Raw genomic sequence first — 27,146 nt, forward strand, 5'->3', positions numbered from 1 at the left:
GGGCCCAGAGCCCTAAGACCCTGTGAGGCCCCGATTGCAACCAGCTTAGGGGAATCACCCCGCTGTGGGGAGGAACTGAAAGCTGCCGGTCACCCCCTTGGCAGCCCTGGCCCTGTGCAGAGATCCCAGCCTCACAGCACACAGCCCAGCACAGACAGGTCTTTAAAAATATTATTCACCCAGCGATTCAGAGACTGTTTACAAGGCTGAGCCCAGACAGGCACATGGAATAGCCAAAGTATCTTAAAAAGCATCCTTCAGGAAAATTTAAAAAAAAGCCCCACACAAAAAATAAAACCTCTTAGGTCCCAGGTTGTAAATAGATGGATATTACTATAAAAATATTTCAGGCCCTCAAAGTGCATGGCTGGGAGGCTGAGGCATTTTTCCATGGTTAGTGTGGACCTCGCCAAACGTGGCAGGCACCGTCCTGGCAGTCTCCTGTGGGATCATTTGTACAAAAGAGCCCCAAATTGAGGGAAGGGTGACAAACAGTGGGCCACAGGAATGACAGGCATTGTTTTCCATCAAGGAGGCAGCATGTGTTTCCAAGGACCCCCATCCAGGAGCGGTGGAGAACACTGAGGACCTGTGGGCTCCAGGGCTTCAGGGCTCTGGCCCCAAGAGCTCGCCACTGCCCACGTGGTGTCTAGGAGCCCTGGGCAGAGGCATAGGCTGGGGGGCCCCGGTGGGAGCTCCTTGGGAAGTGAGGCCCCTCTTGTGCCCTTGAGGATGGAGCCCACGTGGACCCTTGCCTATGTGCGGCTCCTGTCTCCAGGCACCACAGTGCCAAACACAGCCCTGGAGTTTTCCGCTGTGGCAAAGGGTGGGGCTGGGGCACAGAAAGGGAGGGAGCCCAGGCCCCGGCTGCCCATTGGCCAGAGGTGATGTTCAGGCGCTTTAGCCCAGCCTTCAAGGCCCCCAGGACTGGCTCCCTCACTGCTGCCCAATGCACTCTGACCTGCCAGCCAAGTGGTGCTTTCTGTGCCTTCCTCCAGCGTGCCTGGCACCAGCTACCTCCAGCCACATCTCTCTGTCCCGATGTTCACCTTGCCCCCACCTGATGAGCCCCCACACCATGCCCACCTCAAGTACCAGCTGTGCCAGGCTCCCTGGCTGGACGGGGCCTTGTCCCCCACCCTGTCCATGCAGGTCCTTGTGCCCATCACACTCCACCTTGAACTGCAGGGGCTGGAGGGTGTCTTACCTCCCCTCTCGGCCTAATTCACCACTATCCCATAATAATAGTAATGATAATGCTAGCAGCTGTCACCTCCGGAGCTCCACCTGCTGGGTACCAGACTTGCTGAGTATTACCTCAGGAGAAGGGTATGGAAACTGAGGCACAGGACAGGGAGCAACCTGGCCTAGGCAACTGGCCAGTGAGAGACAGAGCTGGGGGCTGGCTTCCTGGCCTACAGCCTTTGCGTACCAGGACTGCATTTCCACCTGAGCACCCGGCCCAGAGCACAGGGCCTGACCTAGGTAAGGGTTAGACATTTGTTGAGTGAATGAGTGATTCAGGACATTGGAGAGCAATGGTCATTCATGTTCTCACTTCTCTGTCCTGAGACCCAGCTCCATGAAGCATGGCTACCACAGCCCCCAGAACCCATAGGACGTGGCAAGACAGTGGCATTGCCCGATGGTCACTGTGTGCACGGGGTGACCCAGAGGTTCCAAAGACAGACCCTGGGGTTAAGAGACCTCACTGCCCTGTGACTGTTTGATCTTGTCATCTCTCTGAGGCTCACTTTCCCCACCGGTCAGTAGTCCATAGTGCCTGTTGTCCACGCGCTACCGGAGGATTCTGGGAGGGATTCACCAGAGAATGATCCTTGGGGGAGCTCCTCTCCTGCTCAGTTGTGCTGCGAGGCCTCCCCCTGATGCAGGCCAGACAGACTGATCATCCCCCACAGCCAAGGGCACTGTCTAGGTCTGGGAGATGGCCTGAGCACTGGGCCTGGCTCCGGTGCCCGCCCAGTCAGTGGCTCTGTCCTGCCCCTGTGTGTGTCCGCCCCAGCCCTAGCAGGAAGAAATCATTTTTAGAAGCGCAGCAGGGCCCACAGTGCAGTGGGAAGTGGGGGAGTGGGTTTGTTGTGGCTGGGATGACAGGCGACAGGGGCTGCTGCAAGGGGGAAGGCAGCCGCTGGGCCAGGCTGCCCTGGCGGGGGGGCCAGGCTTCCCTGGGGGGACCGAGTGGGGGGCTGTGCCTGGGGCTCCTGCGCCAAGTAGAGTGAGGTCCCCTCCCCCAGGACGTAACAATGATATCTATGGGTCTTTCTTCAGCCAGCCCTCTCTCTGCAATCTGTCCTGCTAACTCTGGGAGGCTGGCCCTGTTGCTCTCCCATTTCGTGGATGAGGCAAGTGAAGGCCAGAGGGTTACAAAGCTCACTGGAGGGCACGCCAGTAGGCGCGGTGCCCCAGGTGGTAAGGCTCCCTGTTTCCTCGAGGGCTCGGCTTATCTTCCCACAGTAGGGAAGGCAGCCCCAGGGTTGCCTTTTTCTCCATCAGCTCAGCTCAGACCTGGGGGGCCACTATTCAGCCTGTGTGCATGGTCTGCCCCTCCGCTCTCCAGCCGGAGTCTTTACACGTGAAACATGGGTTCTCGGGACGCAAGCCCCTGGGGTGGGCGAGGAGGCGCGCTGCGCTGGGCCTGGCACAGGGGAGGCTGGCGGGGTGGCTAGCTTACGCCCAAACCCCACTTCCAGTCCTGAGAGGCGGAGGAGGCCAAGCTGTCCCGGAGTGGAGTGCTTCCTTTCGTTTTTAAACAAACAAATCATGAATTAAAAAGTCAGTACGCAGAACTACCCAAGGTATAAAAATAGCCACCGGCCACAAACTCAATGCAAACACCAGCAGCTCCTCTCCATCCTCGTTCATGTGACAACGGGTCCATGCTGAGCCGCGGAGGGAACCCCTGCCCCATCAGAGGGCCGGTGGGTCCGTCCGTGGGCGCCGGGGGGCGTGGGGACAGGGATGGGGTGTCCGGGGCCTCTGCTTTCCCTTGGGCATGAAGGAGACTGTTGAAAACAGAAAACGGTGCCCGGCCCGGGAGGCCGCCCTTCGCGTCGGGCGCTTTGTCACTCCGCGAACTCAGGCTCCCCACTTGCCAAGCGGGTAGGGGTCGAGGGCCCGGGCCCGGGACCCCGCTCGGCGGCGGCCGGCGGCAGCAGGGCTTTGTGTGGCCGCAGCCAGGCCGCGGCGCGCTCGGCCCCTCGCCCGCTCTGTTCCGGCGGCCGGAGCCCCGCCCCGGCCCCGCCCCGCGCCTCCCGCCGCCCGGTCCCGGGAGCCGAGCCGCAAACTTGCGAGTTGCTGGTCGCGCGCACCGGGGCGCCGGCGGTCGCGGAGCGCGGGGCGGGCGCAGGCGGGCCGGGCTCTGGCGTCCGGGCTCCGGGTCCGAGCGGGCCGGGCCGAGGCGGCGGCGCTGCGCCGAGTCCCCGCCCGTCGCGGGCCCCCCGCCGCCCCCCCGCCGGCGCCGCAGCGGCGCGGTCGGCTCGGGGCGCGGGCGCGCGGCGGGGGCGCGCGGCGGGGGCGCGGCGCGCGCACGCGGAGTTTACATTGTTGGGCGACTTTTGCAACAACTCGCCGCGCTGCGGCCTCCGCGCGCCGCCCGCCGCCGCCGCCGGCTCCCCGCGCCTGGGCCCGGCCGGCCTCCGGGGCCGCCGCCTGGTCCCGCCGGCCGGGCATGAGCGAGCCGCAGCCATGGACACCAAGCATTTCCTGCCGCTCGGTGAGTGTCGCCGCGGGCGATCGCGGCGGGCGGACCCCGGACCCGCGCCCCTCCGCGAGGTGGCCGCGCCGGGCGGGGGCCGGGCCGGCAACTTTTCCGGCCGCGCGGCGTGGGGTGGGCGGCGGGCGGGCCGGAGCGGAGTTGTCGCGGGCTGGAGTGGGCGGCCTGGGGGTGGCAGGTTCACTCGGGACCAGGGGATCCCCCGTCCCCCCGACTCAATTCAGCCCGGGCCCCCCCGTCGGGCATCGCGCTCGGAGCACTCCCGCCGCCGGGGTGGCTGCCGCCTGCCCCGCGCCTCCCGGCCGGCCGCCCGCCCGCCCGCCCGCCGGGCACTTCCCTCCGGGCCGGCGGGCGTCCTGGTCCGGCCAGCGCGGGCCCGGCCAGCAGGAGGAGGAACTTCTGTCCTCGGAGCCTCCCCTGCGCCCTGGCCCCCGCGGGCCGCCTTGGGCCCTCGCTGGCCTCCGCAGCCACAGGCCCGGGCCCTGGCCCCTTGGGTGTGTATGCCCGCGGAGAAAACAGACCGGGACCCACCCCCCACCCCAGAGCCGCCCAAGCCGGGTGGGCAGGTCACCCAGGGGCCTGTAGGAACAGGACCATCTGATCTGGGAAGGCCCATCCCAGAAATGGGGCCCGCACTCCCACACCGGGGTGCTCCTTGGAGCTGAAGATACGTTTGGGAGGAGGACACACACAGGGATTGTATCCTAGCTGGCTGTCCTTCTCCCCTACTGCCCAGTGCCCACTGCCCCCAACTCCAGGCCCTCCTAGTTGGAGGAGGGGGCATGGCCCCACCGCACTGCCCTCCCCAGGGCTTCGGAGCCAGGGGAGGCGGGGAGTGGGGACTTTATAAACGAGCCTGGGAAGGATATTAATTTGGTGAAGGGGCTGCCGCCAGCCTGTCAGGCTGGGTGACAGATTCCTGCTGAATGGAAATTAAAACAGCTGATTAGGAATGAAGGCCACAGCCCGTGGCCCCTCCGGCCTGCCCACCCCCTGCAGCTGGGGTGCAGTGTGGAAGAGGCCCCCTGGCCTAGGAGGCAAAGGACCAGAGCCAGCGTAGGGTTGCCCCACGGGATGCTGGGGAGAGGGTCTGAGGTCCCCAGGATCTGTTCAGGATAAGTGTGGAGGGGGCCTCCAAAGTTTGTCCTCCTGGAGGTAATTCACCCCGGAACTTTCTGTACTAATGGAGACCTCCTCACTGCAGCCCCCAAGGGTGGGCTCGCTTCCACCCATTTTGCAGATGAGAAAACTGGCTAGGAGGAAGTGTCTTGTCTGAGGTTCCAGGCTACAGAGTGGTGGATTTGGGGTTCGAACCCGCAGCTTGTGGGTGCCGGCGTCTGCATCAAGGAGAAAAGAAAGTTGAGTTGTTTGGAACCTACTGCTGCCAGCCTCACATGGGGGTGGCTGGGTCCCTGTGTGGGCATAGCCATCTCCTTCCCCCCATAAAAAGTCTGTGTGTGTGCACACCGCGTACACACACACACACTCTCTCACACACTCGGACTCAACTGGGCTTCCCCTGAAGATTCCCTTTGGGACAGCGTGCTCAGCTCTCTCTCTCGGGCCCTTGTGATGTTGATCGGGGCCTGGCTGTACGCCGGCTGGGTGCTGGAATGGGACAGATGCCTGTCCTGACGCTGGAGGGACAGGGCTGGCTCTAGGAGCTGGTGCAGGCTGCTGCGTGGAGGGCAGGCCCAGGCCGCAGGGTGGCTGTGCCCAAGTGCCCAGGACAGGTGGGGCTGTGCCTCTGACCCAGTGCCCATGGGCCCCGGTAAGCACTCCCACCTTCTCCAGGCTCGAAGGCCTATGCTCACTCCCAACCCAACCCCGCCCGCCCGAGGCCTCCCAGGCAGCCCACGCCCCAGGCCTGAGCTCAAGTCATGGGCTCTGATTACATTTTATTTTTTTCTAAGCTTGTGACCAGCTCTGAAGTCCAGTGGAGTTGAAGGTTCTTTTAAGAGGCTACTTGCCTAAGCCCTTTTGTCAACACGGCCTAATCCTTTGTGGGGGGTGAGTGTCGGCACGCCGGCTTGCCCAGGGCCCAGCTGGTGACCCACTGCAGATGTGGGGCTGCTGGAGGCCTCGACCGCCCCTTGCAGGTCGGCCCCTTCAAGGCCTCAGGCAGGAGGGCTTCCATGGCCTTGGCCGGCTGAGGCACCTTGCCCTCACTGCGACTCTCCCAGCTACCACCCACTGAGCGGCTCAGCGAGCCCAATGTACAGATCTGGAAGGAATTGAGGCCTGGTGGCTGCCCTGCTTCCTGCTCCACCGCCCAGAGTGGGCTATTGCTCCCGCACCGGCTGGGGGAAGGCCCCGTCTGCTGGGCTGGCCAGCCTGCGCCTCAGAGTCCAAAGGTTCCAGGCCACACCAGACCCTCTCGGCTGTTGTGGCTGTCGGTCTGTGGGAGGATGGGTGGCCAGCGGCAAGGCCGGAGGCCTGCTGACCGCCCCACCGGGAGCTCTGGGGGCTCCTGGTAACATCAGAGCCCTCGGGACCCAAAATAGAGCACATTCCGGGGCCTCCCAAAATAACAGGGTCATGTGACTCGGAGGCAGGGCTTGGAGTCCAGCTTGGGCCTGACAAGGCAGTTCTCGTTTCTGCCCGGGCAGTGCCGACTGTTGGGCGTCTGTTTTGGTCAACTCCAAGGGGCTCTGTTTGTTGACTGAGGAAGCGTGAGGGTGAGAAAAACACCCTCAGATGCTGGCCTGGCCATGGCCTCGTTGCCTGCAGCCTGGGGCTGGCCGGCCAAGGTGCCTGGGCCGGAGTGGGCAGCCCTCACGCCCTCTGTCCAGACATGGCTGGAGGAGCTGGGGCCCCAGCAAGGGCTGGCGGGTGTCTCAGAGCCCCTTGGGGTGTGTGGGGTGCAGGATTGGGTAAAGAGTCTGGTCGCGTGGGCCAGCTGCCTGGCCACTGGCAGTTCCTCCAGCTGTGCCTGTCCTTCAGGGCTTCGTCAGGGGGTCACTTCCTCCGGGGAGCCCCCCCGCTAACACGCTGCCCCTCCTGCCCCGTTGGTGGTTCTGGTTGGTGGTCGTCTTGGTTCCCTCTCCTGGAAAGGGTGCTGTTGTGGAATTACGTGGCCCTCAGCGGCATAGAGGAGGTGTGCGGGAGGGGGTTCTGACTAGGAGAGGGCCCCTGGGGATCCAGTGGGACAGACTTCAGATGCGGGTGGCGTGGGCTGCCGCCTGGGAATTTCCCTTTCCAGATTGTGTGGGGTCTGGCCTCGGCTCCTTACACTCCAGGGCTGTGGCCTTGAATGGTGAGTTGAGCCGGTCTCTCGAGAGAAGAGAGCTCCTGTGCCTGGCTGTCCCCACAGGCTCAGGACAGAGGCCACCAAGCTGGCCCAGGGCCAGGCACCATCATCGAGGCTGGACCTTGCACGCCGAGACCTGCCCTGCTTCCCTTCTCTGCGGCGTGGATGCTCTCATTTGTAGCTGGTTTTGGTGGCCAGGGTTTCAGGTGGCCTATGAACTGGGCTGCTTCCATGGAGTGGCTGTTGGAAGGACAGGCATGGGGCTGGGGGCTGGATCTTTCCACCTAGGTTCTTTTGGCCAACTGAGCTCATAGGGAGCCTGGAGGCTGGGACTGGGGGAGGCGTCTGCTGGGGGTCACCTTCCTCCAGACCTTTGTCTGGGCGCTCATCAGGCAAGTGGACTTGGCGGATGCCGGCCTGCTGGAGCATTTACATTTATAAGGAACAGCTCCGTCCTTCTCTCTCTCTCCCTTCTCCTGTCCACTCGGGCCCCTTTGTCACTTGTTCCCTCCCACCCACGCTCTCTGAATGACCCGGAGTCCCTGGGTGGGGGAAGGGGATACAGGACCTGCACCTTCCTGATTCAGCTGCCGGCTGTCCTATCCCAGCTGCCTCCGTGGCCTTGGCTGTCCATCTGTAAAATGGACTCACTGTGGTCCCTTCCGGTGTGTGGGGAGGCCACCTGTCTTGTGGGCGGCTGGGGTTCGTGGTGCTTCGTTCGTGGGGCGTGCCTCCAGACGGACGGAGCCGTGTGCTCCCTGTGCTTCCCAGCTGAGGTCAGGGTGGGTGCTGAGATTTCGAGCCAAGACGAGTGCTGGTGTTATATATGGGTGCGGGTGCAGGCACAAGAGCTGCCCACCACCCTCCGTTCCTTGGTATGAGGTGGTCATTCGCAGAGCCCTTCTTCGGTGCCTGTGAAAGCCCCGGGCCCCAGTGTCCTCTGACCCCACCTCCTCCAGCCCCTGCTTGGCACGGAGGTGGGGTGGCAGCGCTGCTGTATCCCCGAGGCCCAGTCCTGCCCCTCCTTGCCGTGGATACTCCCCCGGGGCCCGCAGGAGGTGAGGGACAGGCGCTGGTACACCCAGCCGGGCGGGTGCGAGGTGTTCTGAGCAGTTGTGCCCCAGCGCCTCACAGACGGGGAAATTGCACCCTAGAGTTACAAAGCAATTGTCTAGCTCAGCAGCTGAATGAGCGTGAAATGGAGCAGAAAGCAGCAAAGTAAATTTGGCCCCAGCCGACGCAGGCAAGGGGGGGCTTGCACACGAGTGTGCAGGCTCTGGGTGTGCGCACACTTGCTTATGGACACGCGCACTCATGCCCATATACCCGATCACTACCTGCACACACACACGCACGTACACACACGCACGTGCACACACACATAGCACACTCACACATGCACACACATGCACGTGTACCTGCTCATACTTAACGCTCACCGCTCACACCGACACGTTCATACTCGGTGCGCACACACATGCACATGCGCGCGCACACACACACATGCTCCCATACTGGCACGCACACACTTGTACACGCTGATACACGTGCTCACATGCCTGCAGTAACACATGTACACACGCACACACAGCTTGCACATGTGCATCCTACACACATGTATGAGGTCATGCATGCACACACGCACACACACAGACGTGCTCACGGGCACATACATGGCCTGCATGCACACATGTGTGCACACACACACACACAGACACACACAGCCCATGCACCACACCATGGTCTGGACATACCCAGTGCTCAGCCCCATGCCTTCCCAGCGTGTCTGGAACGAAGCCTGGGCGAGTCCTCTGTGGATTGGCTCAGCCCCGAGGACACCTTTCATCCCCAGGGACCTCACTGAGCACCTCCTGGGCACCAGGCCTAGCTCCTGAGCCCTGTGGAGGTGGGGTGCGTGGAGGGTGGGCCCCAGGCTCCTTGCTGGGCTGAGGGAGGGAGGTTGCAACAGGTGGTTGCTGGGGAGGAGCTCTGCAGGTGGCAGGGAGGTGAGACAAAGGCCCTGCTGGTGGTGCAGGCAGGCAGGCCTGGGAAGTGGCTGGAGCAGCCAGGCCTGGGGAGCTGAGGCAGGAGAGGCCCGAGAGGCTGGGAGCTCTGCCTGCCGGCATCCCGCATCCGCATCCGTGTCGGAATCATGCCTCTGACCGCAGTGTAGAAGGGGGGTTGGAGATGGTGGGTGGGGCGCTGGATAGAGGAGGTGGGGAGACCCGTGGCGGGGATGGAGTAGCTTAGCTGTAGCCCTGTCTGGCCAGCTCACTTGTCCCAGAGGGGCCTTGGCTCCCTGACCTCGTCCAGTCCCAGATGATTGTACCAGCCCTCCGGTGCAGCAGGCTGGGCTGGAGCTCCCAACTGGAGTGGCTTCCTGGTTGGGGGCTAAGCTGGTCCCTGGGGTGCATAGGGGGCCCACTTTCCTTAGCCAGAGGCCCCTTGAGCAGGAGTGTGGGCCCCCCAGGCTCCTTGGCACACACCCTCTCACAGAGAGAGGCCGGCAGGTCTGCCCTGCCTGCCTTGGGGAGACACCCTGCACCCCACCCCCCGTTAACCCATCTCGGAGCTCAGGAATCTGAACAAACGGGCCACGTCTCCCCCCATCCTGGGCCCCGGATCTCTGCAGAAGGTGACAATGGGCAGTTCTGAGGTTGACTGGGCGAAGGTGCCGGGCCCACATCACCTGCCCAAGTGGGGGTGGGTGCGGGCATCCAATGGGCAGCAGGGCGCCAGGCCACTGTGGGCAGGGTGGGGCCCCCAAAAATCTTGGGCCATGGTGGGGACCTACCTTGGGGCTGGGGAAGGGGACAACGGAGCCCTTGAGGGTCCAGCAGGCAGTGCCTGACTGTAAGGCCACAAAGCTGGAGCTGCTGAGGGCCTCTGTGAGGAGCTGGGGTCTGCCCTGATTGAGATGGTTGCGTGTGTTGTTCACGGCTAGGCCTTTGGCTCTAAGCTGCTCTGAGTTGGCAGCTAGGGCTAGGGACTCAGAGGGGCCTGAGACCCTGCTTCTGGGGTGACACAGAGCCTGCCGCTGGCCCCCCTGTGTTCTGTTGGCCTGTCTGACAACGGTGATGTCCAGCTGGGCTTCTGTTTCCTTGCCCTGCCCTAGCACAGGGCTGATGGCAATGATCTCGGCAGAGGCTGGCCCCTGAGTCTGGAGCCTCCAGGGTAGCGGGCAGGCAGAGTGAGCTGGGCCCGGGCCAGGCGTGTGTCAAGCCTCCAGTGGCCGCAGGAAGCCCCGTGGAGTTCAAAGCTGGCTGGGTGAGGCTGTGGGGCTGTAATGAGGTTACTGATTCAACAGGCTTCCTGGTGCTGCCCAGGGCGAGGGAGGCCGGCAGCCGGGAGGGACCTGAGTGTCCCGTAATTGACCAATTTTGTGTAAGTGTCTGTGCTGGCCCAGGGCAGAGGTCAGGTGGTGACAGCCTAGTGGTAGAGCTGCTGCGCTCATGGCTCCTGGGGTATTCAGGGGTCTGAATTGACAGCCCTGGTGTTGCAGTGGTTAAGAGCTCGACCGCTAACCAAAAGGTGGGCAGTTCAAATCCACCAGCTGCTCCTTGGAAACCCTGTGGTGCAGTTCTCCTCTATTTTCTAGGGTCGCTATGAGTTGAAATTGACTCAAGGGCAGTGGGTTTGGTGTTTGCTTTGGTACCAGGCCCCTTGCAGGTAGGCGCCCCTGCAGTGTGCTCATGCTGCGGTCTCTGCCTAGAAAGGCTGTACTCCAGCGTGCCCCCACCATCCTCTGCACCTGTCCGTAGTCTCGGATCCATGGCCACGGCCACGGCCATGTCCTTCCGGGAGGCTGCTGGCCGACTGTCCCCGGTGGTCCCACATCCCCCTTTGTGCACAGTGTAGAGCATGGTGTTGTGGGGTGTGTGGGGATTCAGTGACTTGGAGCCTTGGTGGGCTTTGGGGCCGTCCTGGAGGAGCAGAGGTCGGTGGGTGTGCCTGCGGGGCCCCACCTTCTCTTGTTTCTGGGGCCCCTTTGGGCAGGGCCTAGGAGCAGAGCGCCAGACCCAGGTGCTGCTCAGTTAGGGAATGGGACAGGGGTGACTGTAGCTCTGTCGGTGGCCAGGCGGGTGCTGGTGTGTGCACACTTTAGAGGTGAGGACCAGGTGAGGAGAGGTGTCCCCAGGGACAGGCTGGCGAGGAGCAGCTCTGAGCTCAGCAAGGCTGGTGCGCCTTGGGCCTCTGCTTCCTGCTGGTGAGGTGCTCATCGGGAGAGCTGGAGGATCTTTTCAGCCCTCCTGGTGCCCAGCTTCATGGGGTCGAGCGATTGTCCAGGTGGCATTGGGCTGGACTCATCCGAGCCTCGCTGCTGCTCCTGGGGAGGAGATTTTACATTTGTGCTCTGGAGAGGGGGCTCGGGGGTATCCCCTGAGCTGCCTGCTCCTGTCCCACTCAGGCAGGTGGGCGAGCTGGCAGGTGGGCAGGCAGGTGGGCAGGCGGGCGGGAGGGTGGGCAGGCAGGCAGGCAGGCATGCCAGTGACCATCCACTTCTGCCCTTGCCAAGTGCAGCTGAGGGCCAGGTGCCGGGCTGGTCGAGGTCTGCTGTCTGAGTAGCTTGCTGTGTGGCCCCGGCAGGCCGCTTCCTCTCTTTGGCCTCAATTTCCCTGGGCCTTTTTTGGCTCTCAGAGGTGTCTGCCTTTCCCTCTAGTGCCCTGGCCTTTTCGATTGGGGTGGTGACTGCCAGTGGTACACTGGACTGGGACAAGCTTCCCAGGAAATGCCTCTGTGCCCTCCCATGGCTACAGGGTCCATGGGGGCTGGGAAGCCATGCTCTGAGCCGGCCAGGGTGGGGTGTATGGCCACTTCAGTGGGCCTGGCTCTGGTTAGAACTGGGAGTGCTGTGTCCAGCTGCATGTGGGCTGAGGGGTGTCTTATGGGACATAGTGGACCTTGAGAATGGGGGTGGGGTGGGCAGAGCAGGCAACAGTGGGCTGTAGCTGAGTGAGGTCAGTCCCAGAGCTAGCTACCATTACAACCTAGCCAGTCTAGCCCCTTCTCTGCCACTTGCCCTTCCTGGAGTGCTCCGTGGCTCCCCAGTGCCCCCAGCATGAAGGCCAGGGTCCTGCCTAGTGTCCTATCGCCCTGCAGCCCCCACCTCACTGCCCCCTCCCCCCAGCTTTCTCACGTCTAAAACTTGTTGGTGAGAGAGGCCACCTGTGTGACTGTGAGTACGAGCTCTGGGTCGGGGTCTTCACCTGCGTGGGCCCCAGTTGCCTCACCTGTAAATCGGGGGTCTGGTGGGGTCGGCCTTGTACAAAGGCTTCCTGCAGTAATCCGTGTGGGGCCTTAGCACGTGGCCAGCTTGCACGGCTTGGGGGTTCTGCTTTTAATTGTTTCAGATCTTTGGGGAGGACCTACAATGTGCCAGGCACCCACTGCTGCTGGGGGCTGGCCCGAATGTCTTGTTCCAACCTCAGGGCACTCTTAGCCTGTTGGGGAAGCTGCAGGTGACCAGGGCTGCTCCTCAGAGCGAGGGTGTATCAGAGGCAGGGGGTGTTTGGAAGCTCAAAGCAAGGAGGTGTAACTGCCTGGGAGTCAAAGGAGGTGATGTTGTAGTTGGGTTTTGAGGGATGAACAGAAGTGTGTTGGGTTGGATGTGGAAAGAGAATCAAGTAGAGAGAATGAGTGGACTGTCTTCAGGGAGTTCTGGCCGCAGTCAAGTGTATGGGGAGGGGATGCTCCAGGTGGGCACGGGGTGGGGTTCCTTCCTGGAGGGTTTAGAATCACTGGCTGCCGTGGCCAGGCTCCTCTGGCTTGCCCCTTTTTTGCTGGGCTACAGGTCTGGACTAGTGGGGACGTGTGAGCAGAAGCTGGGTTCAGCTGACCTGGGAGTGATTAACCCTGTGAGGGCTGAGGCTGTGAGTGGGCCTGCCTGTGACGTGGCGGCCCCAGCTCCTCTGAGCCAGTCCTGGAATGCCTGGTCTGGAGTGTGGGTGACCCTGCCTGGGCTGGTACAACAGCTCAGGGCCCCTGCTGCTGGGGTGGGTGCACTGTTGGGTGACTTTCTGGGTAGAACCGCTGAGATTTCAGTATGGATTACACCTCAACATAAAGAAAACAAAAATCCTCACAACTGGACCAGTAAGCAAAATCCCTTGTGTCCCTGGTCCTGCCATGGTCTTGCCTCACCCTCCGTGGGCTGTTCACTTCCCCAGGAGCCTCCTTTGTATGCGCTGTGCTGATCCCTCACTGTCCTCTCCTCCTGGACTGGGGAAACAGCCCCGGCAGGGACCAGAGTCCATGGGGTGGTGCCACCACCCCACCCCACCCCTGGTTGGTGGACTTACCACCCAGGATCAAGGTCGGGGAGGAGGGCTGGGAGGGGGGCCGGGAGGGGGGCCTTAGTCACCGTTGCCCAGCCCTCGGGGCCTAGACGGTGGGGAGGCGGCCTAGGCCCTGGGGCGGGTGGTGCATCCTGGGTCCTAGTGGAGGACTGACTCCAGGAGGGGGTCTGGATCTTCCCTCTCCCCTCTCCTCCATCCCGAGTATTCACCTCATAAGGTGGGTCCCCGCAAGACTGTGCCCAGTAGCTCTGTCCTGGCTCTGCCACGTGGACTATGTGACTTTGGTGAGTTACTTCCTCTCCTTATCTTGGTTTCCTTGTTTGTGGAATGGAAGGTGGACATTGGACCTGGCTGGAGGTGGGAAGTGCAGCAGCCTCGACCTGCAGCGATTCCCAGCACAGGGCCCAGGTGCCCCTCCCCCTGTAATCAGTGGCTGCAGGCTCCCAGGCCTTGTTTACTGCTGGCTCCCCAGCTCCAGGGAGCTCAGGCCCATAAGCAGAGTAAATGAATGCCCCCTTCTGACCGCCCCCCTCCCCGCCCCTCAACTGCAGCAGTGCTGTGAAAGGTGGGCCTGTCCCTTGCAAAATTGACTTTGAAGTTATTATCATCCTTGAATTACCCTTCTTCAGGACCCCTCCTGATTTCTGAGGGCAGGGAAGTTCTGCTGTGTGTCTACTGGATGCTGACTACTGTGGGCCTGGACCCTGCCCTAAAGGAGTCCCTGGCCCAGCCCTCGCAGCTGGGGGCCCTGGGGTCCTCGGAGGGGGCTCCCATCTGAGGCTGAGAGCCCCGTCTGGCAGAGCCCCCACTGTAGGTGGGCCCTTGGTTTAGATGTGAACCTGGGTGAACCTGGGATTTCCCGGGCACTCAGGAAGGACTGATGCCTTTGAATTGTGTTGTTGGTGAAGAATATTGAATATACCATGGACTTTTGGGATACACTAAAAAAAAAAAAATCCCACCTGAATTTAGAGACCATCTGAAGAATAGATTTGATGCACGGAACTCTAGTGACCGCAGACCAGACGAGTTGTGGAATGACATCAAGGACATCATCTATGAAGAAAGCAAGAGGTCACTGAAAAGACAGGAAAGAAAGAAAAGACCAAGATGGATGTCAGAGGAGACTCTGCAACTTGCCCTTGAGTGTCGAGCAGCTAAAGCAAAAGAATTGATGAAGTAAAAGAACTGAACAGAAAATATCAAAGGGCCTCTCGAGAAGACAAAGTAAAGTATTATAATGACATGTGCAAAGAGCTGGAGATGGAAAACCAAAAGGGAAGAACACGCTCGGCGTTTCTCAAGGTGAAAGACCTGAAGGAAAAATTCAAGCCTCAAGTTGCAATAGTGAAGGATTCCATGGAGAAAATATTAAATGACACAGGAAGCATCAAAAGGAGATGGAAGGAATACACAGAGTCATTATATCATAAAGAATTAGTAGATGTTCAACTATTTCAAGAGGTGGCATATGATCAGGAACCGATGGTACGGAAGGAAGAAGTCCAAGCTGCTCTGAAGGCATTGGCGAAAAACAAGGCTCCAGGAATTGATGGAATATCAACTGAGATGTTTCAACAAACAGATGTAGCGCTGGCGGTGCTCACTCGTCTATGCCAAGAAATATGGGAGACAGCTTCCTGGCCAACTGACTGGAAGAGATCCATATTTATGCCTATTCCCAAGAACGGTGATCCAACCGAATGTGGAAATTATAGAACGATATCATTAATACCACACGCAAGCAAAATTTTGCTGAAGATCATTCAAAAACGGCTGCAGCAGTATATCGATAGGGAACTGCCAGAAATTCAGGCTGGTTTCAGAAGAGGACATGGAACCAGGGATATCATTGCTGATGTCAGATGGGTCCTGGCTGAAAGCAGAGGATACCAGAAGGATGTTTACCTGTGTTTTATTGATTATGCAAAGGCATTCGACTGTGTGGATTATAACAAACTATGGATAACACTGCAAAGAATGGGAATTCCAGAACACTTAATTGTGCTCCTGAGGAACCTTTACATAGATCAAGAAGCAGTTGTTCATACAGAGCAAGGGGATACTGATTGGTTTAAAGTCAGAAAAGGTGTGCATCAGGGTTGTATTCTTTCACCATACCTATTTAATCTGTATGCTGAACAAATAATATGAGAAGCTGGACTATATGAAGAAGAACGGGGCATCAGGATTGGAGGAAGACTCATTAACAACCTGCATTATGCAGATGACACAACCTTGCTTGCTGGAAGTGAAGAGGAATTGAAGCACTTACTAATGAAGATCAAAGCCCACAGCCTTCAGCATGGTTTACACCTCAACATAAAGGAAACAAAAATCCTCACAACTGCACCAATGAGCAACATCATGATAAACGGAGAAAAGATTGAAGTTGTCAAGGATTTCATTTTACTTGGATCCACAATCAACAGCCACGGAAGCAGCAGTCAAGAAATCAAAAGACGCATTGCATTGGGCAAATCTGCTGCAAAGGACGTCTTCACAGTGTTGAAGAACAAAGATGTCACCCTGAAGACTAAGGTGTGCCTGACCCAAGCCATGGTATTTTCAGTCGCATCATATGCATGTGAAAGCTGGACAATGAATAAGGAAGACGGAAGAAGAGTTGACGCCTTTGAATTGTGGTGTTGGCGAAGAATATTGAATATACCGTGGACTGCCAAAAGAACGAACAAATCTGTCTTGGAAGAAGTACGGCTAGAATGTTCCTTAGAGGCAAGGATGGCGAGACTGGATCTTACATACTTTGGACATGTTGTCAGGAGGGATCAGTCCCTGGAGAAGGACATCATGCTTGGCAAAGTACAGAGTCAGCGGAAAAGAGGAAGACCCTCAACAAGGTGGACTGACACAGTGGCTGCAACAATGAGCTCAAGCATAACAACGATTGTTAAGGACGGAGCAGGACCTGGCAGTGTTTCGTTCTGTTGTGCACAGGGTCGCTATGAGTCGGAACTGACTCAATGGCACCTAACAACAACAACAACCATGGACTGCCTGAAGAATGAACAAGTCTGTGTTATAAGAAGTACAGCCAGGATGCTCCTTGGAGGCAAGGATGGAGAGACTACATCTCACATACTCTGGACATGTTATCAGGAGGGACCAGTCCCTGGATAATGATATCGTGCTTGGTAAAGTAGAGGGTCAACGAGAAAGAGGAAGACCCTTGAGAAGATGGACTGACACAGTGGCTACAACAGTGGGCTCAAGCATGACAACGATTGTGAGGATGGCGCAGGACCGGGCGGTGTTTCGTTCTGTTCTGCGTGGGGTCACTGTGAGTCAGAACCGACTTGACGGCACCTAACAACAACATCAAGTGTCCTCGGTTCAGAGAGGGGCCACCTTCAGGCCCCGAGTGGCCCCCCTGGCTGGACTTGTTTCCTCTTGCTGCTGTGTACATCGTGGTAGATCAGGACCAAGAGGTTCCGAGCAGACCTCCTGCGTACCTGCCATCCATCTGTCCATCTGACCCACCACGTGTGCACGTCCGTCTGGTCCTGACCGGCTACTGGGGAGGCAGACTGAGTGGGGCCCAGCTTCACAGAGTGGTGAGCAAGGTGCCTGGGGTTGGACAGACTGGGATGGAGGCCCAGGCTGCCACTTGCCATCTGCGTGACCTTGGACAAGATGTTTTTAAACCTCCCTGGGCCTCAGTGTTGTTATCTGTAGAGTGAGGCTATCCGTTTCCCATAGCGGGTGAAGCAGGCAGGCTTAAACAAGAGAATATAAGGGCACCTCACTCATAGTGAGCATGGGAAGGAAGGCTGACTAGTGACATCATCCCTGCCCCTGTCTGGTGTCGGTGACAGCGTAAGTGTGGTGTCAGGAGGCATTGGGAGCACAGAGGAAGTTTTTCTAGCTCTCTCTAGTCTGCAGTGGGCTGGGGATGTCTGAGTTGGGTTGTGAAGGATATGTAGGAGTTCACCTGGGAGAAGTCAGCATCCTCAGACTTGTGTCTCAGCTGTGCATCTTCAGAGCCTGGAAGGCAGAGCTCTCAAGTCCAAAGTCCTCTTGCCCCGCACAGAGTTGTGTGCCTTCCCCTGGGCGGGACAACCCCTGACTCCCAGGTACCCCTGTTGCTCAAAGCCTGTAGCAGCTGTGTTCCTGACCAAATCTGAAGTGGGGCGGTTGCAGAACTTGACCCTAAGAGAAACACAGCAGTGGGTCTCGTTCAGCTCAGCCACTTTTGTTGTGCACCGCTGCGTGCTGACCCAGGAAGGTGCCAGGAGATGAGGGGCGAGGCTTAAGAAGTGCCCACTTTGCCAGAATCTGCTTAGGCCAGCCATCTGGGCTGGTGGTCCAGGGGGAGGGAGGGCAGTGGGTAGCATGAGGAGTGAGGCAGGAAGAGGGGCAGAGTGGGGACATAGGGATGGTGGGACTGGTCCACAGGTTTGTAGAGGAGCTCCTATCACAGGACCACCAGGGAAAGGGCATCTGGAGTGTCTGAGGAGGAGTGGGGGGCTGTGAGGCTGGAGCCCACCGCAGGAGGCTGAGGTCTTCTACTCCGAGGGGCTGGAGCCATCAGAGGGTCTGGCCTGGGAGGGTGTGTTGGACCTGCTTGGGAGGCTCTGCTGCCGAAGATGAAGTGGCTTTGGAGGGCAGGGTGGGAGTCCAGACTAGAAGTGGGGGCAATGGATTGGAGTGGGGGTGATATGGTGAGGGGTGTCCAGAGCCTTTCACTAAATTGGGGAAAACTGTGGAGGGAGCGGGTTTGAGGACAGTCAGGACCTGGGTTTGGGACGGGGTGAATCTGAGCTGCATCTGGTACCCACAGGGAAAGGCCAGTGGGCAGTGCCTGAGAAAGGGGCGGGGTCCTCTGGACTGGATTACATGGGTTGGGGGTGTCTACTCAGGGATGGGACCCAGAGGGACGGAGACCAGGAGGGGGCTCTGGGGGCTTTCTCTCACCCGATCTCTCAGCCCTGGCTCATACTGCTGGGCGGGTTATGTCCCCTGCCCTGGTGGATGGTGACCCCGAGCACAGCGGGAAGTGTGCGCCTGGCCGCAGAGAAGGCGGGAAGAAGACCCTGGTCTCCTGGGGGCCCTTGACCTGCACCCTGAGGAGGGGGTGGCCCCTCTACTGTGGGGCGGGCGGCTATGAGACCCTTCATTGGCTCTGGCGGGCGCTGCAGATTGTCCCCTGTGCGTCCTCCGGCCCCACCAGCTGCTCCGTGATACTTCTGGGAGGGAGGATCCTGCCCCCTGCTGCAGCAAGGGGCTCCAGGTGGTAGCATGTCCCATCACCAGTGTGTCTGCTGTGATTGGGCCCACGCAGGACTGCTCCTTGGTGGTTATAGCTTGCCTGGCCCTGTGGCAGGGTGATGAGCTGGACCTGGGAGCGGGTGGCTTAGGGTATGGCATTGGGCTCCTTTGGCCTGGCTGGGGCAGCTCAGTGCCCACATCTGCACATGGGACCATGCTGGCCTGCCCCTGGGCAGGCGGCTTGGGGGCCCAGGACACTGCGTGTCCTCATAGTTCAGCTTCCGGCCTCCTCTGGGGCTCACTCCTCAGACTGGGAGGGGAATAGGTGTGTGGTCCCTCAGCCTGGGACCAGCCTCCTCTAGACCTATGCCATCTCCGCCGACGTGTTCTTGGCTGCCCTCAGCAGGCGAGGGCCGTGGTCTATAAAAAAAGAATGCTTGTGAAATTTACGGGCCTCCTCGTGCCTGGGGCGTGATCCCATCCAGTGGCTGCAGGACGTGTGGATGCTCTCAGTCCAGAATGGTCGGCTCCCAGCCCAGGTGAGGCACCTGGCCCCTCTGGCCCAGGCCAGTGCCCCAGGTCGCAGGGTCATCAACTGCAGGCAGCGCCTGCCCCCACTGCCATCGCTGGCCTCGTTACACGGGGAAGCTGCAGGCTCGCCTATCAGCAGTAGGCAATCTGGGCACCGAGCTCCCTGCCTGAAGCCGCCTGTGTGCCTTGTCTGCTGGTGAGCAGTAACTGTCTTGGTGCTGGTCAGGGCAGTGCCCTCGTGCCTGCTGGCGGGTGGAGTGCCTTCAGGATCCCGAGCTGGCCCTGGACGGGGCTGATAAGCTGTGGAGCTCCTTATTGGAGCCTTCCCCCCGCCTCCTGCCATCACGGAGGCTGGACCGCTTGTTCCACCCAACTCGGGGGCATGTGGGGCCAGGGGCCTGTCATGGCTTCAGGGAGCCAGCAGACCTCCGCGGGGCTCAGGGGGTTCAGGGGACCTCAGAGTGGACGGAGCCCTCCAGGACTGCAGAGATGGCCGCCCTGAGTCTCCCCCGTCCCCTGCTGACCCCTGCCCCTCTTGGCAGCCGGCTTGCCTACCACCCTCCCTCCCCGTTTCCCTGGCCGCCTTCTGAGAACAAGGAGGTGATTGTTGTCACCATCATTGTCTCGCTCTGGACTCCCCTGCTGGGCTCGCAGCCCACGCCAGCCAGCAGCCTGGGGACTCTGGCCTGCCGAGATCTGGGTCACCCACCCCCGGACCCAGTGTCTGGGTGGGTCCTGTGGAGGCACACCCTGTGGGTTGGGCCTGGAGCCCCAGCTCTGTCCTTGTGTCTTCCTCCCTGCCATTTGTCCCTTGTCCGTGGGACCCCACCTCGTGCTCACTGGTCCCTTTGCAGAGTCAGTGGGCTGGAGGGCACTCGGCAGAAAGACTGAGACCGCTGTGGTCTTGGGCTCTGTCCCTCCTTCCCTCCCTGGCTGCCTTCCTCAGGGACCTGGTGCCAGGCCCACATGGAGTGAAGGGACAGGCCAGTGTGCTCCCGCCACCGGGTTCTGAAGCTAGAGTGTGTGCATGTGAGCGTGTGTCTCTGTGAGCGCCTGTGCACGTTTGTGTGGGTGTGTGTCTGTGTGCCCTCTGACCCCCACCCCTGCTGTCCAGGTTTGAGATTAGTCCTCACAGCCTGTGTGGCCTGGCTCCCTCAATTAGTGAAGGGCCCCAGGCAGAGAGGGGACAGCCCTGGAGCTTGTGTGTGTGCGCATCCAAGGGAGTGCAGGAACGTCAGTGTGTGTGTGTGTGTGCGTGCACGCAGGGGAGTCCAGGCAGGTCTGTGTGTGTGTGTGTGTGTGCAGGGGAGTTCAGACAGGTGTGTATGTGTTTGTGTGCAGGGGAGTCCAGGCAGGTCAGTGTGTGTGTGTGGGTGTGTGTACACATGGGAGTGCAGGCAGGTCATTGTGTGTGTGTGTATAGGGGAGTCCAGGCAGGTCAGAGTGTGTGTGTGTGTATAGGGGAGTGCAGGCAGGTCATTGTGTGTGTGTGTATAGGGGAGTCCAGGCAGGTCAGAGTGTGTGTGTGTGTGTATAGGGGAGTCCAGGCAGGTCAGAGTGTGTGTGTATGTGTGTACTCAGGGGAGTGCAGGCAGGTCATTGTGTGTGTGTGTGTGTGTGTGTGTGTGTACAGGGGAGTTCAGGCAGGACAAAGGCTCGGTGTAAGAAAAGCAGCAGAGAAGGGTCAGTGTTGGCTGCAGTGCTCGACTTCCTGCTGAGTCCAGGAGGACCAAGAGTCATAGAGGCTGAGAGCAGGCGTGTGTTTTGGAAAGACCTCTGTCTGGAGAGGCTGGCTTGGGGCAGCCTGGTGCTGGGTCAGACCAGCGATAACACCCTAGAGCTCTCTGGCCGTCCCTCAGAGCCCACCCAAGTCCCTAGGGATAGGTGAGGGGATGCTGAATGTTTGACTCAGTAGAGGGACTGGAGAGGCCCAGGGGAGATGAGAGGCACTGAAATCAGACAGCATGGGCCCCTGGGTGCATGTACATGGCAAGTGTCTCCCTGTTCCCAGGCTCAGACTGGGTAGACATCATTAATCAACTGCAGCACTCAGATTACCTTTCAGCAGGTGCCCTGAGCAGACTCTACCTATTGATAAACGTTGAGCCACGTGTCAATCTGCAACAGGTGCCTTAGAGAATGAAGCCGGTAGTGGAGAAAGACCACCACGGAGGATGGGGAGGTGTGTGGCTGCACCCTGGCCCTCCAGCTGGGGCAGATGGGCTCCAGGAGCAGGGAGTCTCTCTTCTGTGGAGGTCTGTGCCCTGGGAGATTGAGGTGGTCCTGAAGCAGGGTCAGTCATGCACACTAGCACGAATGAGCCTAGCCTGAACCCGGAAAGGCCTAACAGGAGAGGATAGGAGGGAAGGCTTCATCTAATTGTGCAGATGGGGAAGTTGAGGTCTGAAGGGCACACAGCTAGTTGGGGCGATTTGGGAGTCAGGCTTGGTCTCTGGGCTCTAAGTCTGGTGCTCTGCCTCCTGATTTCTCATCTTTGGGGGAGCGGAGTGAGTGTGTGGACAGGAGGGCCGTGGAGAGGAGCCCAGCAGACAGACGTGGGTGCTAGGCTGGAATGGGGGCCCTTACCAGCCCCCGCTGGAGGGTCTTCAGTGGGGAAGATAGTGTCCCTGGAGTGGGTGGTGGCATAGTGCCGCACGCCCGCCATGCCCTCACTCTTTCTCGCTGTTGAGGAAACCGAGGCACAGAGGCCCTCTGTCCCTTGCTTGAGGTCCCACAGCTGGTTAGCGGCACAGGCAGGATTCGAACCCAGGCTCTTGGGGCTTTTCATTGAGAGGCTTCCTCCCATGCCTGGTGGCAGCTGGGGGAGGGGAGACACCCCTTGCTGGGAACGGACTGCAGCCCAGCCACCCTGCTGGCCAGGGAGATGCCTTGTTTCCTACACAAACATCCCCGCCTGCTGCAGTGTTTGTATTTTTATTTCCTATTTTTACTTCCCTGTTGGTTCCTTTTAGCAACTTTGGTTAGATAGGCCCCAGCCCTCCCATCTCCACCCAGCTGCCTGGCCGCGCACGAGGTCTCGGAGATGCGCGGCGCGGCGTCCTGGGGATGGGGATGGCTGGCATGCAGCCGGTGATGGGGAGCTCACTCCCTCCTGGGTAGTTGTGAAGGGCAGCCCCTCCTCATCCTCTGGGAGCATTCTGGGACCAGCCAAGGGGAGCGGGAGGAGGTGGTGGGGGATGGGGGGCCATGGACAGTGACTCAGTTTCCTCACACCTGGTTCTTGGTGGAGAATGAGCACTGGGGTGGCTGTGACGAGGAGAGAGGATGACGGTGTGGGTGTGGGTGCTGGGTGGGGTGGGCCATGGACCTGTGGGTAAATAAATACACAGCGTTCATGCCTCGGACTGGCTGGGCAGGTGCTACGGGGCAGGGCTAGGCTTGTTCAAACCTTGTCCACTGCTGGCTCTGGCTCGACCTGCTGAGGGGCTGGCCACCATCTGCAAGGCCATTGAAGCCTACCGGGGGGGGGGTTGTTGGGAGAGCCTGCCCAGCCCAGGGTCTGCCCTTGGTGGGTGCTGCTGAGTGTGCGGGGCATGGAGACCCCACAGTGGGGGAGTGTCTCCTGAGGGCTCTTGGCCTGGCCTGGGGGGTCCTTGTTTGTGACGTGATCACAACCCAGGCCGTGTGTGGCATTTGGCCTGGAATGGGGTGTTGGACTGTGAGATCCAGGCTGGAGAAAGCTGCAGCCTGCTGTGGGCCTTGGGATCCAAGGGGTGGGCTTCAGGCCCAGGACTGAAAGCTGAGCACCCTTGAAGCTGGGCCTGTACCCAGCCTGCTGCCCTTACCAGCCCTAGGGGAGGTTTTTGCCCCATCAGCAGCTGAGGAACAGGTTCAGCGAGGTGCAGCCAGACTCCAAGGTTACAAGCTGATGGGTGGTGGTGGGGCCAACCCCTCTTTTCCAGTAACTTCACCCTGCTTTTGCAGACAAGGAAACTGAGGCACAGGGAGCTGGAATAACTTTGCCAAAGCAGCACAGGGGCCCGGGCCGAGAGCCTGAGCTCCTGACCACTGTATTCTGCTACCTTTTCCAGGTTTGCAGTTGTTACAGCAAAGGGGAGCATGCTTCCTGCCCAGGCAATCCCAGCAGGCTTCCTGGAGCAGGTGGCATTGCTCTGGGCCTTGGTTGTTGTTGTTGTTGTTAGGTGCTGTCAAGTTGGTTCTGACTCATAGGGACCCTATACACAACAGAACGAAACACTGCCTGGTTCTGCTCCATCCTTAACAATCGTTGTTATGCTTGAGCTCATTGTTGCAGCCACTGTGTCAATCCACCTCGTTCAGGGTCTTCCTCTTTTCCGCTGAGTCTGTACTTTGCCAAGCATGATGTCCTTCTCCAGGGACTGATCCCTCCTGACAACATGTCCAAAGTATGTAAGACCCAGTCTCGCCATCCTTGCCTCTAAGGAGCATTCTGGTTGTACTTCTTCTGAGAGAGATTCGTTCATTCTTTTGGCAGTCCATGGTATATTCAATACTCTTCGCCAACACCACAATTCAAAGGCGTCAACTCTTCTTCCGTCTTCCTTATTCATTGTCCAGCATATGATGTGATCGAAAATACCACGGCTTGGGTCAGGCACACCTTAGTCTTCAGGGTGACATCTTTGTTCTTCAACACTGTGAAGACGTCCTTTGCAGCAGATTTGCCCAATGCAATGCGTCTTTTGATTTCTTGACTGCTGCTTCCGTGGCTGTTGATTGTGGATCCAAGTAAAATGAAATCCTTGACAACTTCAATCTTTTCTCCATTTATCATGATGTTGCTCATTGGTGCAGTTGTGAGGATTTTTGTTTTCTTTATGTTGAGGCGTAATCCATACTGAAGGCTGTGGTCTTTGATCTTCATTAGTAAGTGCACTTACTGGGCCTTGGAGGCTGGGTAAATTCCTGTCAGGGATAAGGGGGAGAATACCATGGTGGTGGGTCGTGAGTGACGCCAGCTGCTTCCTGAGTCCTGAGTTGGGAGAGATGGGTGACAGTGGACCTGGAGGCCTCCAGAATAATCTGCAAGCGCCCCGTGTCCACACCATCAGGGGCGATGTCTTTGGCCCGTGGACAGCCCACTGCCTACTGGGAGTGGCCTCAGGCTCTCTGGGGGCAACAGGACCTGGCCCTAGCTGTGTTGGGGGTGTGGGATGGTGCTGACTTCCTTTGACATTTCATATTTAAGTGCCTCATATCGCTTAGCTGTTGGGCTAGGGAAAGCTCTAGAGCCTTGGCCTGTAGGAAGGGCTGAGGTGGGGTGTGAGCTTGAGGTCACATAGTGGGGAGCGTCCGGGCAGGGGTCAGGAGGCCGTGCAGTGGGGAAGGGCTGACCCTTTCCAAGAAGTTTGGAGGACACGGTGGTTGGTGAGCGGCCAGGTGGCAGGGGGTTAGGTGGCAAGGCCAGCCAGACTGAGGGCAGGAATCTGAGACCAGGCCTCTCAGGTATGGTGGGCAGGCAGGCTCTGTGTGGATGGGGTGCTCTAAGGGGATGGCCACCTGCTGTGAGCTGCCCGCCTGCCCTGGCTGGGCCTGGCTTCCTTCACATGTTGCTCTGGGCACTTCACCAATGGCCTTTGCCAAGCCTCTGCCTGGGGGAGTCTTGGGGCTGGTGGTGCCTGGGGAGAGAGGGCGGCTCCATCAAGGCCTCCCCTTTCCTTGTGCACTGGGCAGTGGAAGTGGCTACCCCTCCCTCTTCCAAGGGACACAGTGACACCCTGAGGGCCCTGCACAGAGCCATGGGGGTAATTGCCTGGACTGAATCCAGGCTAGGGCCTGGCTGTGCTGTGCTCTGTTCTCTCCTATCTCCCTGGCTAGCTTACGGCTGGCACCGAGGCAGTGACCCCTCATGTCTGCTCAATACTATGGGTGAGTACAGCTCCGAGTCAGACCAGACCCCTCCCAGCTGGGGTGAGTGTTTGTGCCCTGCCACGGGTGCTGGCAGAACAAGGGCATAGTGCCTGAGGTGGTCCAGTGGGGACTTCCTTCAGACCACAGCGTGCCCAGAACCATGTGGTGGGGGGCTTACCTAGAAGCGCCCACTCTGGTCTGTGCTGAAAGCAACGGCGATGCCCAGAAGCAGCCCAGGAGACCTAGATAGAGGGTCCCTGGGTGCAGCCCAGTGGTCACTCAGGTGCACTGGGTGCCTGGGTTGGCAGAGCCGCCAACCTGGCTGCAGGGCTGAGAGGTCAAGCTGAGGCCCACCTGCTGGTGGGGAGTCCTGCCCGAGGGCGCTGAAGGTGGCTCCAGGTTCTGCCAGCCTCTCTCCTGTCCTGCTGCCGGCTGGCCTTTGTCCCAGCGTGAGTGATGCGGTGGGCAGCATGGGTGTGCTGGCGGTTTGTGCACTGTAGGCCTGGTACTGCCAGGTAATCCTCTCGGGGGCTGAGGTGGTGGGGGGAGCACCTCCTGCCTGGAGAGGCCGCACAGATGACAGGATCCCACTGACCTGTCTTGGGAGGCCCCAGGGCAGAGGGCATTTGGCCAGTGGGAGCTGCCTTGTCACTGCAGCCAGGGGCCCAGGATCCTGCAGCGCAGGATGAGGAGCCCCGTGGGCCTGGTTCCTCCACCAGCCAGGCCCCTCTAAGCCGTGTGACCTGCGGTGGGCGCTTCCTTCTCTGAGCGCCTCTTCTTCTCTGTGGGGGGGGGGGGTGTTGCCCTGGCTTCCTGGGTGCTGCTGAGGGGCAACTGAAATAGGATCTGACCTTTAGTTCTCGCCCGGGGCAGGGAAGAGCCGTAGCTGGTGTGTCCCTGTCCGTGGTGAGGAGACAGGTGTCTCGCTCTGGGTTGCTGTGGGCTCACAAGGGCCCATCATCGCCCTGCATCTAGAACGTGGAGGGCTCCCAGAGTCGGCCTGGGCACCGCTCTGAGTGTGGGGAATGCCCATATGAGGGTCTGCTACCTTGGGAAGGGGGTCTCAGGGCAGCTGGTTCCAGAACCATTTGGACCCCAGGAAGCCAAGACTCGTGGCCGGTGCAACCTCGATGTCGACTTGGGGGCTTTCCTGAGTCCCCACCGTGTCACTCAGAGCAATCTCTGCCTGCCCAGTGATCGGGGCAGGCATGTGGGTGTGCCGTGTCAGGGACCCTGGTCTCGGGGACCGAGCCTGGGAGTAGCGTGACTCTGGTTCGCCTTTTTCTTCAAGTGAAGAGGATCTTTCGTAACTGTGGGAACAAGTGCTTCCTCCCCAAGCTGGGGTGGGGCAGGGTGGTCAGCACATGTGACATCCAGCACCCTGTCACCCTCCTGCCCGAGTCACCCATGGCCCATTGCCGACCCTCTGAGTGCTGTCTAGTGGGGCAGGCACTGCCCGGCCTTGTGTCCCCACCTAGCCCTCACTCACACCCTTCCAGGCCTGACTCAGTGCCCCTCCTGGAAGCCCCTCTTGAGGCCCAGCCAGCATCCCTCCGTGGGGGAGGTTTTCACATGTGGCCCTCGGGCTTGTCTGTGCAGCGTGGGCATGGACAAGCCCACCCCACCCTGCCCTGAGCTCAGTTTCCCCGGCCCTCAGCGTGCCCTTCCAGGGTGATGCTCGAGGGCGTGGTGGTTTATTTCGTCCCATGAAGGGGGTGTTCGCTGTGTGGGGCTGGCTGTTGTGTTCGGCCCAGGCTGGGCACTTGGTGGGGCCCGGGGGCCGTGGATGTGTGGGGGCGGTGGGCCTGACAACCCAGCTTCCTGCCTACGTGGTTGAAGGAAGGGGGCTGTGCTCCTGACTCAGCAGCCGCAGGCTGGGGGAAACCGGAGGTTTCTCGACAGAAACCCCAGCCCTGGCACCTGCCCGCAGCCCAGATTTTTCTTATGAAGGTGCCTGACTCTGGGTCCCCAATGGGCCTGTGGGGTGTGAGGGTGGCAGTGGGGCTGAGACAGGACTCCAGGCTCCTGGGCCTCTTCATACACTCCCCAAGGTACACGGCTAAAGACGGTTCCCCCTAATGTCCTCTATGCTCCCCAGGACCATGGGTGGTCCTCTCAGCAGGTCTGTACTGCTCTCCTGCCAGCTGCCTGCACCCTGCTGGGCCCCAGTGGACGCCCCTTGGTGCCCTGGAGTACCAGTCACTACCCCCCGACCCCGGTCTGTGCTGTTCCTTACGGGCCAGCTCCCCATGTC

General features: G+C 59.8%; 1 protein-coding gene across 2 annotated transcripts in view; it reads left to right on the forward strand.

Annotated features, from left to right (window-relative positions):
* The first annotated feature begins 3,605 nt into the window (after positions 1 to 3,605).
* The window catches only part of RXRA (retinoid X receptor alpha), a 104,866-nt gene continuing 81,325 nt past the window's right edge, over positions 3,606 to 27,146 (forward strand). The window contains exon 1 of one of the 2 annotated variants that reach the window (XM_064290630.1): positions 3,606 to 3,733. In XM_064290630.1, coding sequence (XP_064146700.1) covers positions 3,706 to 3,733 — 28 coding nt within the window. In that variant the 5' untranslated portion in view covers positions 3,606 to 3,705. The remainder of the gene's footprint in view (positions 3,734 to 27,146) is intronic. The other variant, XM_064290633.1, reaches the window with a different exon arrangement.

The sequence above is a fragment of the Loxodonta africana genome, chromosome 9 (assembly GCF_030014295.1).
Source record: "Loxodonta africana isolate mLoxAfr1 chromosome 9, mLoxAfr1.hap2, whole genome shotgun sequence".
Lineage (NCBI taxonomy): Eukaryota > Metazoa > Chordata > Mammalia > Proboscidea > Elephantidae > Loxodonta > Loxodonta africana.